The sequence below is a fragment of the Betta splendens genome, chromosome 3 (assembly GCF_900634795.4).
Source record: "Betta splendens chromosome 3, fBetSpl5.4, whole genome shotgun sequence".
Taxonomy (NCBI): Eukaryota; Metazoa; Chordata; class Actinopteri; order Anabantiformes; family Osphronemidae; genus Betta; species Betta splendens.
In genome coordinates this window covers 391,235-411,087 of record NC_040883.2, presented here as the reverse complement: position 1 = coordinate 411,087, position 19,853 = coordinate 391,235, and the positions used below count along the sequence as shown (strand labels likewise).

Sequence of the window (19,853 nt, the reverse complement as noted above, 5' to 3'; positions counted from 1 at the left end):
TGAGCTAAGTGCCCTCTATTTTCAATAGCATTTTGTAACTGAAGTAATTTCAGCCATCACTGTCGATTTAAAGCAAAACGCTAGATAGACAGACGTGCGCTGTATGCTTTATTTTGGAGGCAGATATGGTTAACTCGTTTGCCCATGCACCTAAACCGGAAGGTAAGAAGAAGCTAAACCCGGAAATCCATAGTCAATAGGCCTGTTACAAGTTCTTCGCAAATTCGATCACTAGAGTTTGGCATTATCCCGCTGGTTAGTTTTCTGTCCGAACTGACCCAGACTTTCTGTGACGTCACACCGTCCCCCAATGATGATCTCGTGAGACGATCACTTTAAGGCGAACGAGTGCTAAAATCTGATCTTAAATGTTACACCAACAACGTAATGTTTTACATTTCCGTATACTGACTTTTATTATTTTAATTTTATCACTTTTGTAATTATTAACTTTATGAAGGTTGATTGAGAACAGAAGAAATTTGTGATTGGTGAAAGGTTTATTTTATTTCCAGCAGACTGTTACACAGATTATTTTGACGCTTCAGTCCAGACTGTCGCAAATATTTGACAGATCCATAATGTAAATCAATGCTTTGTTTTTTATTTGCGTGACTGTTTTGTATTTTCTAATACGATATTCTGTTTTCTAATTTTGCTTTGATTTGCCTGTAGATAAAATAATCAGAGAACTAATATTAAACACACTTCATTTATTCTGTATGTGAGCATCATAAAATATCATGTTATGTGCCAAGTATCATTGTGTAATTGTAACATTTGGCAGTAGACCACCTTTACCTCATGATGTCATATCAAGTCATTTGATGTGGTACTTCTACTAGTACTTTCGTAACATTACTGAGTCTTTGATTCCTGTCAGTCATAGTGCTTCGTAAAGGTCGGCCGTTGTTTTGCCTGTAAAGGGCACAGTGAAGCAAGTCACATCTTTGCATCAGTCACGTCTGGCAGTAGCTCTAAAACGGATGGAACAAGGACTCTGTCATAGACGACATGGCTGGTAAATTAGTTTTACTTTTGTGCTTGTTTCCTTGACTAATGTTATTGAGCTTATGTACTGTACACAAAGGTTATTGGAACAGTTGCTATACTACTGAACACAGATGACCACTACATGACACGATAATACAAAATCTGACTGACTGGTAAATTAAGTGAAGTTCTTCTTACAGTTGTTCCTTTATAATACAGGACAAGCATCCTTCCACAGTCATGGTTGTCTGCCTGCATGAGGGAGGGTGGACCCTGGCTCCTCACAAGGATAAGCAGGTAATGACACCTTGTTACTATATATTGTTACTTTACATCTGTGCCTTCAGTGCAGTGGGATATTTAGATAATCTCAGCTGGGACCTCATACGTTGGAGCAGACCAGGTCATTTGACTCGGTAACGTTTCGATCAAAGCTGGCTTTGGACTTTCTCTTGGCCATGTTTTCTTGACTGGCATCAGACTTGAAGTAGCGTTCTTTGTTATGGATGACTTGAATATATTGGTCTGTGCTGCTGTTCTGCTGGTCACTACTGGAGGCCAGGGAGGCAGAGTCTGACTCAGTCAGAGGGGTCTCCAGTTTTGTTCTTGTCTTGGTCTTCACATAAGACTCCATGTGCCTGATCCTGGCAGGGGATTGACCGTCTCTTCCTGGGGAATGGACGTGATGTCTTATTCGCACCACAACAGGCTCTGTTCCTTTCACACTGCTCTTTGACCGGGAGGCTAACTCTAGATCTTCTGAGTCCATTTCCCCTTCACCATCTTCCTCTCCAACGTTTTGAGCCCTTAGCGCATGGCTTTCCTCTTGGTCACCAATGTAGAAGTGTGCTGACTGGTGGAGGTCAGAGAGGGAATGAGGCCGATGAGCTTTTGTTGATGTCATTCTTCCCCTACCTTTGCCACCTTGTTCATCCTCTTCGTCTTCACTCAGATACTGCTGTGACAGATAAGCCCGGTGAGAATGGTGCGACTGGTGATGAGCGGTGCGGTGTGTGTAGCGTTTCATGTTGCGTGGGTACAGCTCCAGAATTTCTGCTGGCTCCTCCATGAGGTAATGTCGTGGGATCCGAGTGGCTGAGCGCAGCAGTTTCTTCCTGGGCTCATGCTCGTTGATGATGATGTAGCGTGTGGCGTGACTGCGCCGTCCTCCACAACTCTGCGCAGGGATGATCCCAGCGTGTTCGATGGGCCGAGCTGAGCGAGCGGTCCTTCTATACAGGGGGTCAGAGTGGATGTTGTCAGGAGAGTGACCCGGAGCATTGTGCCGTATGTGGTGGTAGGACTTGGACCTGCAGGTTCCACTAGGGCCACCGAGAAACGGTGGCGGCCTGTTGTGAGGAAGTACAACACACAAGAATCAGTTCATGGGGTTATATTGGCAGCATTTTGCTATTGGTATTAAATCACATCATTTTCTAGTTTTGACTAAATCATCAATCAAAACATGATTGTCTAAAAAAGGTTGAACAAAATTTTCATGCAAAAACAAAAATGCAAATTGGTCAACAACTGGTGTTTCCAAGAGTATGTGTCTGAATAAAAACAGAAGTAGCAGAAAACGCGTTTGAGGATCTAAAAACAGCAGTACAGATGTAATATACAGTGGTTGTGAAAAAGTCTTTGTCCCCTTACTGATTTTCAGATTTTTTGATTGTCACACTTTAATGTGTCTGATCATCAAACAAATTTAATTATTAGTCAAATATATCAATTAAACACATCATGCAGATTTCTTTTATTGAGGTTAAAAATAAGTGTTTGCACCCTTGTTAAAATATAACTTGCATGTGCGTGCATATAACTAGTTCGTTGCACCTGAGCTCAATTTCTCTAGCTGCACTGTAATGGGAAAAATGTGTCTTTGTGCTTTTCTTGTTCAGCTTTTTTTTTTTTTCTTGTTCACAGTCATCATGTGTTCTGTGTTTACATTCTTACACAAACGACTAATCTCTTCTATCTTGTCATACATCAAGTTTAGACATCTAATGTTCTGTTTGACTGATTAATGGTTTATAAGTCGTCTCTGTCTTTTACACCCTGGACCCTGGCTCGCCCATCTGATTCCTCACCAGACCCAAGGTCGTAAAACCGAGTGCATTTTGTCTTTGAAGCTTACAGTAGTGTTCCTTCCTCTCCGACAACAAGACGCCGATGATGCAGGTGTGAGAATGCAAACATTCACACACAGCAACAGGGATGAAGCGGTACAAACCATTTGATTGGACCAAGGAGACATTCCACATGGTCAGAGAAGGGGACAAAAGGGAAATTTCCACCAGGGCACCCAGACCTGATTGCTGCCATACCTGCTTGCAATCAATAAATCACTTAAATAGGACATGCCTGACAAAGTGAAGTAGACCAAAAGATCCTCAAAAGCTAGACATCATGCTGAGATCCAAAGACATTCAAAAACAAATGAGATGAGATTTATCAATCTGGAAAATGTTATAAAGCCATTTCTAAAGCTTTGGGACTGCAGCGTACCACACTGAGAGCCATTATCAACAAATGGAAAAAACATAGAGCTGTGGAGAACCTTTCCAGGAGTGGCCAGTCTATGTGGTGGAAATTTCCCATAAAGAGGCAGATGAGAGAGTTGTTTTTGGTGTGATTTATTATAAAAAAAGGGGAGAAACGGAAAATAAAAATCTCTGCATGTTCTCTACAGCCGCCACCCACTCTTAGTCTTAGTTATCGCATAGAGACTGTGTCTGCTTCTCGACCACCTAAACTATACAAGTCACACACAAATCAAAGAGGAGTGACTTACCAGAATTGAATAAACATCAAAACAGTTCCGCTTACAGAACAAAGTAACAGTAAGTTAATAAAGTGTGGTTTATTAAATATCAGATCTCTCTCATCTAAATCATTATTAATAAATGACTTCATAAGTGACCATCACATGGATCTGTTCTGTCTCACTGACACCTGGCTGCAGCAGGATGAATATGTTACTTTAAATGAGTCGACTCCAATGAGCCACATTAACTATCATGTTCCAAAAAGTACAGGTAGAGGTGGAGGTGTAGCAGCAATTTATAAATCAGATTTATTAATGACTCTTAAACCTAAACATACAGTAGTTCTAACTCATTTGAGAGCCTCACTCTGAGCCTTTCTCACCCAGCACCCTTAGCACAGATAAAGTCATTGTAGTGGGAGACTTTAACATTCATGTAGATGTTGACAGCAACTGTCTCAGCACTGCTTTTAACTCCTTAATAGACACCATTGGTTTACTCAGCAGGTAAATGAACCCACTCATCGTTTTAATCATACCCTTGATCTTGTCCTGACATATGGGGTTGAAATTGATAATTTAATAGTTCTTCCCCAAAACCCTCTGTTATCTGACCATTTCTTATTAACTTTTGAATTTAGCATAATTGACCTTACAATAGCTGGAAAGAAATGTTACTATAGCAGATGTTTATCTGACAACGCTGTTGCCAGATTCAAGCAGATGATTCCATCATCTTTTGCCTCAATGTCTTGTAGATACACAGAGAACAGTCACCTTAATCCTTATGAACAGGTTGACTGTCTTGTAGATGATGCTGCAGCCTCTCTACGTACAATGTTAGACACAGTGGCTCCTCTGAAGAAAAAGGCAGTGAATCAGAGGAGGTTAACTCCGTGGTATAACTCAGAGATCCACAGCCTAAAGCACAGGACTAGACAACTAGAAAGACAGTGGCGTTCCAACAAAATAAATGTAAACTGCATTGCATGGAAGGACAGTCTAATAAAATATAAAAAAGCACTTTGTGCTGCTAGAAAAACATATTATTCCTCCCTAATTGAGGAAAACAAAAACAACCCCAGGTTTCTTTTCAGCACTGTAGCCAGGCTGACAAAGAGTCATAGCTGTGTTGAGTCTACTATGCCCTTAAATCTCAGCAGCAATGACTTTATGAACTACTTTACTAATAAAATTATCATCATTAGAAAAAACATTCAGCAGCGACTTCTTCCAAACGACAGAAAGCACTGTCTAGATCCATCAACTTTAAATATACCAAATCCTCTGTCTTACCTAGACAGCTTCTTCCCCATAACTCATATGGAGTTAACCTCAATAATCAACTCTTCCAAGTCGTCCACTTGTCTTTTAGATCCAATCCCAACCAGATTACTCATAAATTCTACCTTTAATCAGCTCGTCCATATTAAATCAAATCAACCAATCTTTACATTTAGGCTATGTACCACAGGCTTTTAAGGTGGCTGTGGTCAAACCTCTATTGAAAAAACAAACCCTGGACCCTGGTGAACTAGCCGACTATAGGCCCATTTCAAATTTACCCTTTATTTCCAAGATTCTTGAAAAAATCGTGGCTAAACAATTATCTGATCACCTGAGTGGGAATAACCTGTACGAAGATTTTCAGTCAGGATTTAAAAAAAAACATCACAGCACAGAAACAGCTCGGTTAGAGTCACTAATGATCTTCTATTAGCTTCGGACAATGGTCTAGTTTCTGTCCTTGTCCTGTTAGATCTTAGTGCTGCATTTGATACAATTGATCATAAAATTCTATTACACACACTAGAACATACATGTAGAATTGGGATTAAAGGAACAGCATTGGGATGGTTTAACTTCTATTTGTTGAACAGATTCCAGGTTGTTCATGTTAATGAGGAATTCTCCACATGCACAAGGATTACCTATGGAGTACCACAGGGTTCTGTGCTGGGTCCAATTCTGTTTAGCCTATACATGTCTCCTCTAGGTGAGATTATTAGGAAGCATTCTACTAATTTTCATTGTTACGCAGATGATACTCAGCTATATATGTCCTTGGAACCAAATGAAACAGATCAACTAGTCAAAATTCAGGGTTGTTTAAAATACATCAAATCCTGGATGTCCCAAAACTTCCTTCAACTAACTCAGATAAAACAGAAATTCTTATTGTTGGGCCTAAAAATCTGAGAGAGACACTATTGAGTCAGATAGCCACCCTGGATGGCATAAAATTTTTGACCAGGATCTCTCTTTTACATCATACATTAAACAAATCTCCAGAACCGCCTACTTCCATCTTAGAAATATAGCTAAAATCAGAAGCATCCTCTCTCAGAGCGATGCAGAAAAACTGATTCGTGCATTTGTTACCTCTAGACTGGACTACTGTAACTGCTTACTCATAGGATGTCCTAACAGCTCCTTAAAAAGGCCACAGCTTATTCAAAATGCTGCTGCCAGAGTCTTGACAGGACTTACAAAGAGAGATCACATTTCTCCTACATTAGCTTCTCTGCACTGGCTGCCTGTAAAATGTAGGATAGAATTTAAAATTCTCCTACTCACCTACAAAGTACTCAATGATAAAGCTCCTTCTTATCTTAAAGACCTTATAGTTCCTTATGCTCCCAGCAGAACACTTCGTTCTCAGAGCGCTGGGCTACTTGCGGTTCCTAGAGTGTTTAAATGTAGAACGGGGGGCAGAGCTTTTGCTACCAAGCTCCTCTCCTCTGGAACCAGCTCCCTCTTCAGGTTGGAGAAGCTGACACACTCTCCACCTTTAAGATTAGGCTTAAAATCTTCCTTTTTGATAAAGCTTATAGTTAGAGATAGTTCAGGTCACTGGCAATTATTGTTAGTCACAGGAACCATCGCTTAGTTAAGCTGCAATAGACATAGACTGCTGGGGGACTTAATTTATACACTGAGCTCCTCTGTTTCCTTCTACCTCTTCTGTCCAATAACCTCCCATCGTTGTTCTATGTTCACCTAACCTCGTCTCTTTCTCTCCAGTAGTTGTGCTTCTCTCTCTCTCTCTCTCTCTCTCCCTTTCTCTCTCTCTCTCTCTCTCTCTCTTTCTCTCTCCTCTACTCTGTCCTCACCTACAGGTATCATTGGACTCAAAGTTTGGTGTCTGTGATGGGCAGCTGTGGATCCAACCATCCTGCCTGTATCCAGTCCCTGGTCCAACCATCCTGCCTGTGCTCTGTTGTTGCTTGTTGTTGTTGCTGTGCTTTTCTCTCTCTCTATCCTCTCACCCCAACCGGTCGAGGCAGATGGCCGCCCACATCCAGCCTGGTTCTGCTGGAGGTTTCTTCCTCGTTAGAGAGGGAGTTTTTCCTCTCCACTGTTGCTGTCAAATTAAATGCTTGCTGTACTGTATGTGGGATTTGTTGGGTTTAGTTGTGTAAGGTCTTAAACCTTACTTTGTAAAGTGCCTTGAGATAACTTTCTTGTGATTTGGCGCTATATAAATAAAATGAATTTAATTGCACTGTGTGTGTGTGTGTGTGTGTGTGTGTGTGTGTGTGTGTGTGTGTGTGTGTGTGTGTGTGTGTGTGTGTGTGTGTGTGTGTGTGTGTGTGTGTGTGTGTGTGTGTGTGTGTGTGCGCGTGCGCGCGTGTGTGTGTGTGCGTGGACTTGTGTGCGTGCGTGTTAAAGCAACCTGTTGGGGATGTGCTCTAGCCTGTGTTTGGGCAGGACGGTAACTGCAGGGCATCTGAAAGATCCAGTCACGCTGCCTCTGCTTAGCTCGGCCCTAGATACTGATTGGGTTATGGTCCGGATGCTGGTTCCGTGAGAAACAGGAGACTGAAATGTTGTGGCGCTTCCATTCTGCCGCGGAGACGGGGTGTGGATGGAGGCTTCCTGGCTAGTGATGTCGCTCTCCTGCAGATCTGGCTTTGGGTCGGCTGCAGCCTCTGGACCTTGCAATCTCGCTAGGGGAAGGCGGGGAATTAGATTTGCCCCAGCGTCATCACAAAGATGTCAGGATCAACAGTCACATAATGCACAGCTGAAAAGAATACCTGCAGCCAACTGGACAACCTTCTTCTTGTCCTCAGTCCGCTCCTGTGATAAGCAAAAAGCGACAGTCCACAGTCACTGTCAACACTGTTCTCCTGTGTCATTCTATGGGATGTATATAACTATAGAATAATGCTAAAGTGTCAGTTAATTGATTCTGAGATTTTTTTATTTTAAAGTATTGTGGCTTATATTTTTTAATTTTATTAACACCAAATGTCCATTAGACGGTTAAGCTTTAGACAGTTATTTACTTCCTGTCTCCTGCCTCTAGTGTTCTATGCCCACAAATGTCTGTAAATGGTCACATCTGTTCATGTCCGTGCAGTTCTACACAACATTATGACATTTTTATTCTTATCATCCTAGACATCATACTGTAACTGTTACTTTGATCAGTGAGATGCGCAGCTTTAGTCACACAAACTACACTTGACAAACAATACTGGTCTCCACTCAGACACTTACAGTCTGCAGCTGCATCCTCAGTTGGGTGTTGGTAAATTTTAGGGACCTTGCAATGGCCTGGAGGTAGTAGATCAGCATGCTGAAACACAGTAGAGTCAGGGTCAGCTGAGCAGGCTGAACCACAGACTTGTGCGTTTGTGTGTACAGTATTTGCTCTTACAACAGCAGCAGCAGCGCTGGCAGAACCACCACAGGGCTGGTGATGTAACTCATCACTTTACTGAACCACAGGGGAAAGTCACTGGCCACCGTGTCGGAGATGATGTCATAAATCTTCTCCTGACCACTGCAACACACGTAACACTTCATAATATTTAGGGAGGAAGCTTGGTGGGATGCAAACGAACAGCTGAACACTGATGCATAAAACTGCCACTACTCAGGACCGACATCACCTCTGTCAGTCTTACTGTAGAAAATACAAAACTGCGTCCATCCGTGTATCTGACGCCAGTCAAAAAATTAAACGGGCTGCACAAAACTGTGTTTACCTGAATGGGCCACAATGCTGTGATGGTCTGTATCTCACTATAGCAAAGATGGTGGGCAGCATACACAGGAACAGCATGAACAGCAGCATGGCCAGGTAGAAATTATTTGATCTGGAAAATATACACAAAATAATTAGACAAAGAATCTGTAGGAACCTCATCGACTAGTTTTATGAGAATATGATTCAAGTGTGTTCATTAGATCTGTTAAACAGGCCCATCAAGCTGATCGGAACAGATGCTGTTGTGTCGTCACTGACTAAATATTTGCACAGAGCAGCTCTCACCACCGAAAAGTCAGGACACTTTTTATCATTGGTATATTATAGTCAGAGTACCTTCATTGCTCCTGACCCTGAATTCTCTGCAAATTACATCAAGCAGTAAATATCATCATTAAGAAACAAAACAAATAGTAGTAGCAGAATACTGCTACCCCAGTCTCATTTTTGGAGGCGTGACAAAATACACCACATGGCGCCTCCTACTCCAATCCCTTACACGATGATTATCAGGGTTTCCCAAGCAAAATCAGAGGGGGCGCAGTTGAAGCTACTAGAGAATTGACTAGGATTTCCTAGAAAAATTAAGTAAAGTTAAGTTATTAAGTAGTATGAGATTATGTACTGTATAACAATGCATATGTGTATGTATATAATATATGTATATGTTTGTATGAGTCTGTGCACATACCTCAACACTTTTATTGGTATTAATATTAACTTCAAAGGTAAACCACAGTACAGCAGTTGTTTAGTTATGAATGTGTCAGCCTAAGGTACATCCCTGCTTAGTTATTTTGCACCGATTGTTTGCTTAACTGATTTGCTTGGTTTCAGCAGCTGGTTGCACCCCACACGCCAACCACATATTAGTTCCCTTCATTTTTAAGTAGATCTTTGTTATTTTTATCAGTTTAATGAAATAAAATCAACAAGATGATTTCTTGTGTGTGTGTGTGTGTGTGTGTGTGTGTGTGTGTGTGTGTGTGTGTGTGTGTGTGTGTGTGTGTGTGTGTGTTTTGAACAAACTCACATTTTAATATTTTTAAGTAGATGTGCTAAATTAAGTATTTGTGTTTAATAATACAGATTAAATTATTACATTTAGATCATCTAAGATCTATTTTTTCAGTGTAGATGATTCACTAATGCTGAAACAATCCCCATGCTATCACCAACAGCATAGTGAGTGTCACATCCAGGTGTCAGCACAATTACACAATTAGGCAGTGAGCACAAAAAAGCCTCCTTCATTATCACCATTGGGTCCGAATCCGTCTGCCCCGCGTTAACGAGTCTATTCCACGGTGTCTGGCCTTGACTGATAAGGAGGAAAACCACCAATAAATAATCATGGGTCTGAGCACTGAGGGCCTCAATGTCCCACCGTAACAGATTTGAAATCCATTACCACAATCTAACCAGGCTTCATTTAACAGTGATCCCAAAGTGTCAGTGAGTGAAAACATGGGTTTAAGTTGACAACATGAGGAGGTTTAGGCAGCAGCAGCTTTGAAAAGCTTCTAAAGGAAAACCGGCTGCTCGAAATCTAACACAAATTAAAGTAATGGATATATATATAGCCACCACGTTCAGGCAGACATAGAACAGCATCCAACACAGTCACAGGTTTTGTAACTACAGATATTTAAAATGAAAATTTGAGGATTTGTGTCTAAATATGAGATAACATTCAGAATAGAGCTACAAAAACAACAAACAAAGGAGGAAACAAGGGTACTGTTGTACATGATTGTGCTCAGTAAACCTGGACAGGAGTTGATTAATACTGTACATAGATAATACATGCATTGTCCTATATGGTATACTGTACTTCTTATCCACTTCTTTCAATGCGGTGTGTGTCGTACCTGGAGGCCCGGAACACCTGCTGATGAGGAACGTTACAGGTCAGGACGGCCCAGCTCCTCAGGTACATGAGGCCAATCAGCTTCAGCACATTGAAAGCTGGAAGACAAGGAGAGAAAAACGCTCCCATCCTGGAGGTCAGAATGAGAAGCAAGTGAGTGGGGTCACATGCTGTGAAAAGACATTACATCCTCTGGCTCATCATTTCACTTCATTACACTGATTTGTAAAAGGTGACATGTCTAAAATGAGCTGAGGAAATACGATTGAGGGTGTAATGGAGAGATAATGGAGGACAATGGTCCTTTAAGGAGGTTGAGGAGGTCAGCACCAGCCAGGCTATAAACCCTCAATGAGATCCTCTAATCCACACACACTGACAAGGCGCCGCCAACACAGTGGAATGAAGAGTTCCTCAAAATATCAGCTCATTAATTCAAACCTACCAGATCATTCCTTGGTTGTAAATCAGATGCAAGACATTCTCTGCTATCTTAAACTCTCCGTACTCAGGCTGAGAGAAGACAGAATAAAAGTCATGACAAGAAATTCAGTGATGGAGAAACAGGATGTTATTCCAGAATACTTAATTAATAAACAGATTTAGCTTTGAGGGTACACAGACTAGAACTTAAAGTCAAGACAGATGAAAAGTAACTCACAAACTTGCTCTCTAAATCCCAGCAGCAACAGTCACTCAGGTAACGAACCACCAAACCTCTGATGAAGTCAATGAGCAGGATGCTGGCCACCGTAAAGATCATGTCAATGATGGACAGCTTCAGCATCTCCTGCAGGAGAACCATGAACATGGCATGACAACCCACACCATGTCTCTGTCATAACCTGGACCTGCCATTTCCTGTTATTTTGTACCACTTCCAGTTTTCTTCTGCCTGCCCTGTTTCGTTCCTGTTTGACTTCCCAGTCACATGAGCCAACAGCTGTTCCTAATCAGTAATCCTGATCATTGCCTGCTTGACGACGATCTTATTAAACCTTCTAAACTCCAAGTCTTGTCTGCGCTGTGCATGTGGTCTGTCGCCGTGCTGATCCGTGACAGTCTTTCAGTAGCTGTGGCCTCAGGCCTGGGGTAGAAGGTGTAGTTGCAGTAGAGATTGGCATGTGTCTACTGTACCTGCCCAACGTAGGTCTCCCAGCACTGGTCTTGCTGAGAACGAGTGGTTTTCTCAAACAGAGACGTCTGATTGAACCCTGAGCTGGGTCTGCTGCTGTTGCTCAGGTGTGTCACTGCTGCGACAGTCGCCGTAGTGCTGTTGTGATGCTCAGGGAAAGAAATATCAGACACCAGGGTGGACAGGCTGTCGGGCTCAGGCTGGGAGATGGTGGCCAGAAAAGAGCTGGACTCAGACCAGTTACCAGGGTTTACTGGGACCTAGAGGACAAAGACGGTCGGCCTGTCACCATGTACCTAAACCTGTCCACCAGTGATTAGCCTGGACTGGGGTCAGATGAAGTACACTGGACTTACTGCAGAGCTCATGCTGTTGACCTTATCCAGGAGAGCAATTATGAGGCTGTAGAGATTTCCCAGGTATAAGACAAGCACTCTGCAAATGAACAGACATGTTACATGCAGTTATTGTACACAAAGAAGCAGAAATGTACAGTCGTTTCAAGAGAACATCAGGGGAACATTCTTAGACATTGAACTCATCTGGTAGAACGAGCTGAACGCTTCATCTCAGACCTTTACACATTTCTGTAGCAGCCATGACAGATCACCTGGCCAACTGGAACCGCAGCGAGGTCCGCGGGTGGTACTGCTCCAGCTGAGCCACCAGCTCAAAGGCAGACGGAGCAATCATGGTGATGAGAGAAACCACCACACTGACCTAGTGAAGGCAAACACAAGAGACAGGAGAGAAGGCGAGGGGGTTGGACTCTGCAGAGTCTCCTGGCCGATAATAAAAAGTCGCACCAATCAAATAAAACCTTTGATTAAACTAGATGTTTATCAGGAAGTGAGAATATTTTGGTGCAGAACACTGAGCCAGTTGTTGAGAAAACAGCAGCATCTCTGGACTGAATCAAATTATAACGTGTTTCTGTCTGACTTGGTCTCATACTCGGCTTTCATCAATTACCTGGATAATCTCTTTAAACTAACGATGATGAGAGTGATGTTTGCTCTGTTACCTCATTTTTCTCCCACAGCGATAGCTCTGGCTTTTCCTGCTCCAGTTTCTGAGAACGGTCCACAACAAAATAGATGATGTAGATGCTGCCGGCCAGAGACAGCAGCACCAGGATGTTGGCGATGATGCGAAGACTGATCAACACAGCCCTGAAGACGCACAAGCACTGGTCCTATTAAACATGCAGTGTCTTTATGTCTGGTGTGCAGCTACTTTAATATTTCCTGTGATTCCAGACATGTCATTGATAAAGCCACTGTTGCAGAACTCAGCATGCAATAAAAGAACAAAGTCCACCCACAAACTAGTGTCCTTCTTCTTTTCCTGTTCCTCAACAATGGCTTCCTGTGCAGAAATACATTTGGTGCATCAGCCAGTCATGAAAGAGAAACGGCATGTACAGTACGCGGTGGTGAGGCAGAGTTTGAATGACCCTGATGTTGTTGACGATAGCTGCTCCTTTGCTCTCTGCAGCTTCAGGGTTCCCTATCAGATAATCCCAGGCACAGAACACCCTCCAGCAGAATGTGAAGTTCTCATCGGAGGTGCTGGCCAGGCTCAGACGAGAGTTCTTGGCCATTCTGGAAGATGAGTAATTAGACAACACCAAATTAAATATGATCAGAGCAACGTGTTGAGTGGGTTAAGAAACTAATGTGAGACATCGTGGCCCGTTCCTGGAGACAAACACAACTTTCATCTAAAGTAGTAGCATTTCGTCATGTTGTCCCCCCACAAAGTGAATCCCCTTAAACTGTTTCTGTTTTTACATCAAGCTTTTTTAAAGATTCTGATTAAATCATAACTGACAGGACATTAAACGGATTAGATTGTGATTACTTCCTCAGCAGAATGATGAAACTGTAGGCAAACACTGCCATTCCAACTAAGAAGTAGGCCAGAGGTAACCGGTAGCCAGCGCTGCCAATTTTTCTCACGCTGCCGTAGTAGCCGTAGAATAGAACAGAGTACTGCAAGTAACCCTGAGGAGGACAAGGACAAGTTTCCACAGGACGGTAATAAAAAGGCAATAAAGCGGTGCTAAGGGTCTTTGTGTTGAGTGTTGAGTGAGTAATGTGCTATCGACAGAACAGTAAAGGAAAGAGAAGCTTGCCCCGAGAGACCAGATGGTGTCCAGGTCCTGGGCTGAAGCCAGATGCTCCCTGGGGATGGTTTTGCTCCTGGTTGTTCCAAACGCAGCCCCAGCCAGCAGCTAATGCACAAACAAACCGATTCCTCATCATTAGTCCTAATACACTGCATTCTGAGCCACAGACGTCACAGCACCAAACTACATCTGCAAGTCTTAAGTCACTGAACAGAGGGAGGAGACGACTCAGTTCAGACAAGCAAAGGGGACGATACGTGATACTAAGTCATGTGTGAGGAAATTGCTTTTGTCTGTGTCAGTGACAAATAGTAAATCCTGATTTGTGCTTCATATAAAGCAGCTGAGAAATCACCAGGCTACGAGCAGAGCCCTTCTCACTCAGCACTTGATTAAACCCAAAGACGTTTTCATTTGCCATGTTTTACATCTACACAGACAGTACGTGTTCAACTCATTTTAGCAATAATTTTAGCAATAATGCATCAGGCAGTGTTCTACACACAAACACTCAGCTGACCTCTGGTAGGACGATGAAGGCTCCCGTCATGATGGTGAGGACGATGTTGATCCCAAATAACCAGCGAAGGAAGATGAAGTAGGACGCCACACCCGACCCGAAGTGACCTCATCAAAAAAGGACACACACGAGTACGACTCACGCTAGAAGCAGTGCATTGCCTGTTATTGTACATGAACGCACCACGTAGCGCAGCATGAACATATGAGTGCAGCTGACTCAACAGAGAGCAACATATTACCAGTAGTTTATTTGCTAAATACCTAGGACTCACTTTCAATTTTCTTGATCCTCACTTCCCAGGGAATGAATAAAACCACAATGTTGTAAAGCAGACGTGAAAGTTTTATCAGCAGCTACAGGAGGAGACACAAGGTGAAAATCCCTGTTACCAGGAACATTTAGCTTCCAAAGTTGGATTCCAGCTTTCTCAACAGCAAAGGTTGATCAGACCTAGTTTCTTATACAGATAATCATTAATGAGCTATAGAAACTTTACACCATGCACATCCTACAAAACCAGCCCTGTCTCTAATAAAATACTAAATCATGCAAAAAAGGTGCATAGACAGTGACGTACAGATATGCACACAGTTCAATAAGGCTGCAGAGCTTTTCAAAGCTGATGTGTTAAAAGATTAAATCAGAACTGAGATGATGATCGTCAATCAAGATAAGGTCACGCAAAGATTGTGCTTCTCAATGAAGTGGAAGCAGAACTACAGAATTAATACCTCATCATCACGCTGCTCACTGAAAGTCTATTTATTCTAATGGGCCTGAACGCTTTAATTAAGCTCTGCTATAACAAGAGACTATAAATTCAGTCATGGTTGCTATGGCGCCATGGCTCTCATCCTTTCTGCATGTGTAGCTCAGTGAGTGTCTGTGTGTGTGTGTCAAAAATAAACTGTGTGAAGCAGCTCTTAAACAATAGTACAAAGTTCTTTCATATTTCTGGCTCTGATCAACTTACTGCAGTGCAGTGGAATAGCCAAAGAAGCTCCACTCAGCACAGACAATGGATAGAATCACAGCTGTGGACCCTACAACACACATACTCTACGATTGGCCAGAACCAGGACTTGCACCTGCAAGGGCAGGTACTGTACTGTATATCAAAGGTCAAATTATTCTAAATGTGATAGAGCCAAACAGGTTCAAAGGAGAACATGGCTGATCAGGTAGAACCTAAGGTGCTGGTCCAGCTGTGAGGCGGTGCCTTTTAAACATTTCTTTAACAACACGTTTAAGGTATTGCTGATTTAATTGTATAAATAAAGACGTTTGTTCTGCTGCTATGTGGGCCCTGAAACCTGGGTAAACACTTATGACCCTTAGTTAATATTAGTGATGGTGAAAACAGGAAACTGTCTGCTGCCAAATACAACTACACAAAGTGAAAGGCTCCATACGTCAGCTCCTGCCGTCTGGTATCCTCTGGTTCTGGTCAGTCGGCCCTCGTACCTTAGAACAATCTCTCTGGCTTGCCTGGAAAACAAACATGTGCACAAACACACACACACGCACACACACACACACACACACACACACACACACACACACACACACACACACACACACACACACACACACACACACACACACAGGTTGTGAGGAGTTCAGTCATAGCTGCCTTGTTTTATTGATTTATGATTAGTAAAATGAGCCAGTCTCAACCCATAAGATTTGGAAATGCTTCATAACTCAGTGGCAGCGTCACACAGTGCTGCAAGTATTTGCTTCACCAAAAAAGAGAAAAAAAATAGCTTTTGCTTTTTTTCAGCTTATAATTTCACAAATTTATGCATTTAAAAGCCACCCACTGCACCTGCAGCTGCCTTTGCATTTCAATTCTTATCCAGTCACCTATGCTAAATTAAAGTGTTACTTAGTTTAACCTTCATCATAATGTAAATAGTCTCACAACAAAAAGTAGATAACAGACAAAAAAGCTTTATTCTTAGCTTGTTCCTAGTTATTATCACCTCTGTCTAAAATGAGAGTGAGGCCACATGTCCCCCAACACTGCAGTTTCTTGGTGCTTAAGTGTAATTAAAGACGAGAGCACAGACTGAGGCCGCACTAGATGGAGAGCTTCTCCAATGTGCTGAGTAGGTGCCGTGGATAACAGGTTTTATATGGGCAGTTTGTTATTGCCGCACAGGTTTTATTACCACAATCAGCGACGAGATGCAAGTCTGCGATTTTACACCTGCTTTAATCTCAGGCTGTCTGTGATTGCTGCAGCTGTAATAGCATCTAATATTTCACATCAGATCCATTTACAATACTTCTTATTGAGATTCTAACCTAAGAATCACCTAACCTAAACAAAAGGAACATGTGTTCCACAAGTGTAAAGGCTGCGGTTTATTTCTGAGCGTGTTTAGTTACATTATGACACGGCCTATTGCTCCCTAAACGGTCCTCAGTGTTGGTTTTACTACCACATGGACCCCAGAACCACAGAAGACCGTTTAATACGTGTGTGTGTGTGTGTGTGTGTGTGTGTGTGTGTGTGTGTGTGTGTGTGTGTGTGCGTGTGTGTGTGTACATATGTGTGTGTGTGCGTGTGTGTGTGTGTGTGTGTGTGTGTGTGTGTGTGTGTGTGTGTGTGTGTGTGTGTGTGTGTGTGTGTGTGCATGTGTGCGTGTGTACGTGTGTACGTGTACGTGTACGTGTACGTGTACGTGTGAGCTACTTTAGGACTTTCAGCTTCCGTTTCATTGGCCATGGTCTGGACCGAATGTTGGCGATGATCTCCTTTTGGTACTGAATGTTCTGGAACATTTCCTCTGGGTCATTGCTGTCCACCCGCTCATCCTCTTTATCTTCATCATCTGAGGGGCTACAACATAAAGACAAAAGCAGCAGGACAATATTTAGATGTGGAAGCTAGGACTTATTTTGCAAACCTTTTCTTTCCAGAGCATTAAAATTAAGTCGGCTACAAATAAACTTTTTTATGAGTACTGTATGTTATTTTACAGGTCAGCTTCATGTCGGATCACAAGCGGTTTATTTTATTGATCAGAGGAAATATAACGTGTCAATCGTTCATAAAAACCATTAACTTCGGCATCAAAGCAAAATTCTGAGCCACTCTGAGTGTTTCCTTTATAAGCACCAAAGCACTAAATGGTTAATTACAGTTTAGTCAAATTACTTATTTAGATTTTTAATCAATAAATACAGTCTTAAATAAATGTTTCAACTTTCAACTGCATTTTTATCTTATAAATATAATCATAACAAAAGTGGCAGATTTATATTGTGGATGAATAGATGAGAACAATTTGGACCAGTCTACATAAACATGCATCACAAAGCCCACAGTAAGCTGCCATGCAGCTCACAAGAAACCCTGATATTAGATTAGTAAATGACTCGTTGTACAACCTACAGATCATAAAGCTCAGGGAAACAGCCGTGGGTACAGAGACAGGGTTCCCCTCAACAGAAGTAGAGATGAAGGACTCACCCCTGCTGGTTATGGTAGGTTGAGAAAATCCTCCTAGAGTTTTTCCTGATGCTCTTGTGTCTCTTGGCTGAAGACAGAGACCTGCTGCTTCCGCTGACCAGGGGCTCAGACACTGTGCTCATGCTGGTCCCTGCTCAGCGTGAGGCGTGTGCTGATCTGAAGCCTGGCTGTGGCACCACTCACTGTACAGTAGTAAAGACCAGCGGCTGCTTAAAGGAGCAGCACAGAACACGTCACATACAGGACACAGTAGAGCAGAGCATTCCACACAGAGAACCAACATCATGTCAGTTTCAATCTAATTATAATTCAATTTTATGTTTTTTTTACAATGTAGCGCCAAATCACAACAATGTTATCTCAAAGCACTTTAGAAGGTAAGACCTTACACAACAAAACCCAACAGAGCACAGGTAGGATGGTTGGACCAGGGATTGGACACAGGAAGGATCATTGGACCAGAGACTGGACACAGGATGGTTGGACCAGAGACTGGACACAGGATGGTTGGACCAGAGACTGGACACAGGCAGGATGATGGACCAAAGACTGGACACAGGTAGGATGGTTGGACCAGAGACTAGACACAGGCAGGATGGTTGGACCAGAGACTAGACACAGGCAGGATGGTTGGACCAGAGACTGGACACAGGCAGTATGATGGACCAGACACTGGACACAGGATGGTTGGACCAGAGACTGGACACAGGCAGGATGATGGACCAAAGTCTGGACACAGGCAGGATGGTTGGACCAGAGACTAGACACAGGCAGGATGGTTGGACCAGAGACTGGACACAGGCAGTATGATGGACCAGAGACTGGACACAGGATGGATGGACCAGAGACTGGACACAGGCAGGATGATGGACCAAAGACTGGACACAGGCAGGATGGTTGGACCAGAGACTGGACACAGACAGGATGATGGACCAAAGACTGGACACAGGCAAGATGGTTGGACCAGAGACTGGACACAGGCAGTATGATGGACCAAAGTCTGGACACAGGCAGGATGGTTGGACCAGAGACTAGACACAGGCAGGATGGTTGGACCAGAGACTGGACACAGGCAGGATGATGGACCAAAGACTGGACACAGGCAGGATGGTTGGACCAGAGACTGGACACAGGCAGTATGATGGACCAAAGACTGGACACAGGCAGGATGGTTGGACCAGAGACTGGACTGGACACCGGCAGGATGTTTGGACAGGGACTGGACACAGGCAGGATGGTTGGACCAGAGACTGGACACAGGCAGGATGATGGACCAAAGACTGGACACAGGCAAGATGGTTGGACCAGAGACTGGACACAGACAGGATGATGGACCAAAGACTGGACACAGGCAAGATGGTTGGACCAGAGACTGGACACAGGCAGGATGATGGACCAGAGACTGGACACACGCAGGATGATAGACCAGAGACTGAACACAGGCAAGATTGTTGGACCAGAGACTGGACTGGACACAGGCAGAATGGATGGATCATGGACTCGACAAAGGCAGGATGGTTGGACCATGGACTGGACAAAGGCAGGATGGTTGGACCATGGACTGGACACAGGCAGGTTGGTATGACATCACAGACACATAGCTCTGATTCCAATGATACCTGTAGGTGAGGACAGAGTGGGGAAGCGAAAGAGAGTAGGGGAGAAGCACAACTACTGGAGAGAAAGATCTTGTTTTAATTTTAAATAATAGATAGATAATAGATTACTAAAGTAAGTTCTAAAGTAGGTGGTTCTGGAGATTTGTTTAATGTCTGATGTAAAAGAGAGATCCTGGTCAAAGTTGACACCAAGGTTCTTTACAGTAGAATCTGAAGCTAATGTTATGTCATCGAAAGTGGCTATATGACTCAATAGTTTCTCTCTGTGATTTTTAAGCCCAACTGTAGGAACCAATGGTTTCTGTCATTTGAAGAAATTTGTGATTTGTGATTTT

General features: G+C 43.0%; 1 protein-coding gene and 1 long non-coding RNA gene across 6 annotated transcripts; one reads left to right on the top strand and one right to left on the bottom strand.

The window, feature by feature from the left end:
• Positions 1–27: 27 nt before the first annotated feature.
• Positions 28–7,265, top strand: LOC114851822 (uncharacterized). 5 transcript variants are annotated; one of them, XR_008694173.1, is made up of 4 exons: positions 28–162; positions 884–1,021; positions 1,213–1,290; positions 2,895–7,265. It is a non-coding gene; the product is annotated as an uncharacterized LOC114851822 (long non-coding RNA). The 5 variants fall into 5 exon arrangements; XR_008694174.1 differs by lacking the exon at positions 28–162 and adding an exon at positions 163–255; XR_008694175.1 differs by lacking the exon at positions 28–162 and adding an exon at positions 257–384.
• LOC114851819 (transmembrane channel-like protein 3) lies at positions 482–18,171 on the bottom strand. The gene is made up of 22 exons (XM_029143594.3): positions 17,900–18,171; positions 17,120–17,266; positions 15,831–15,906; positions 14,690–14,771; positions 14,416–14,522; positions 13,902–14,000; positions 13,628–13,770; positions 13,221–13,368; positions 13,089–13,132; positions 12,789–12,936; positions 12,375–12,484; positions 12,121–12,199; positions 11,767–12,024; positions 11,291–11,419; positions 11,075–11,142; positions 10,631–10,759; positions 8,758–8,868; positions 8,427–8,552; positions 8,267–8,345; positions 7,801–7,843; positions 7,437–7,710; positions 482–2,342 (listed from the first exon to the last, which is right to left on the bottom strand). Exons 1-22 carry the CDS (start codon positions 18,019–18,021, stop codon positions 1,376–1,378), a joined length of 3,489 nt encoding a protein of 1,162 aa, XP_028999427.1. The 5' UTR covers positions 18,022–18,171; the 3' UTR covers positions 482–1,375.
• Between the last annotated feature and the right edge of the window lie 1,682 nt (positions 18,172–19,853).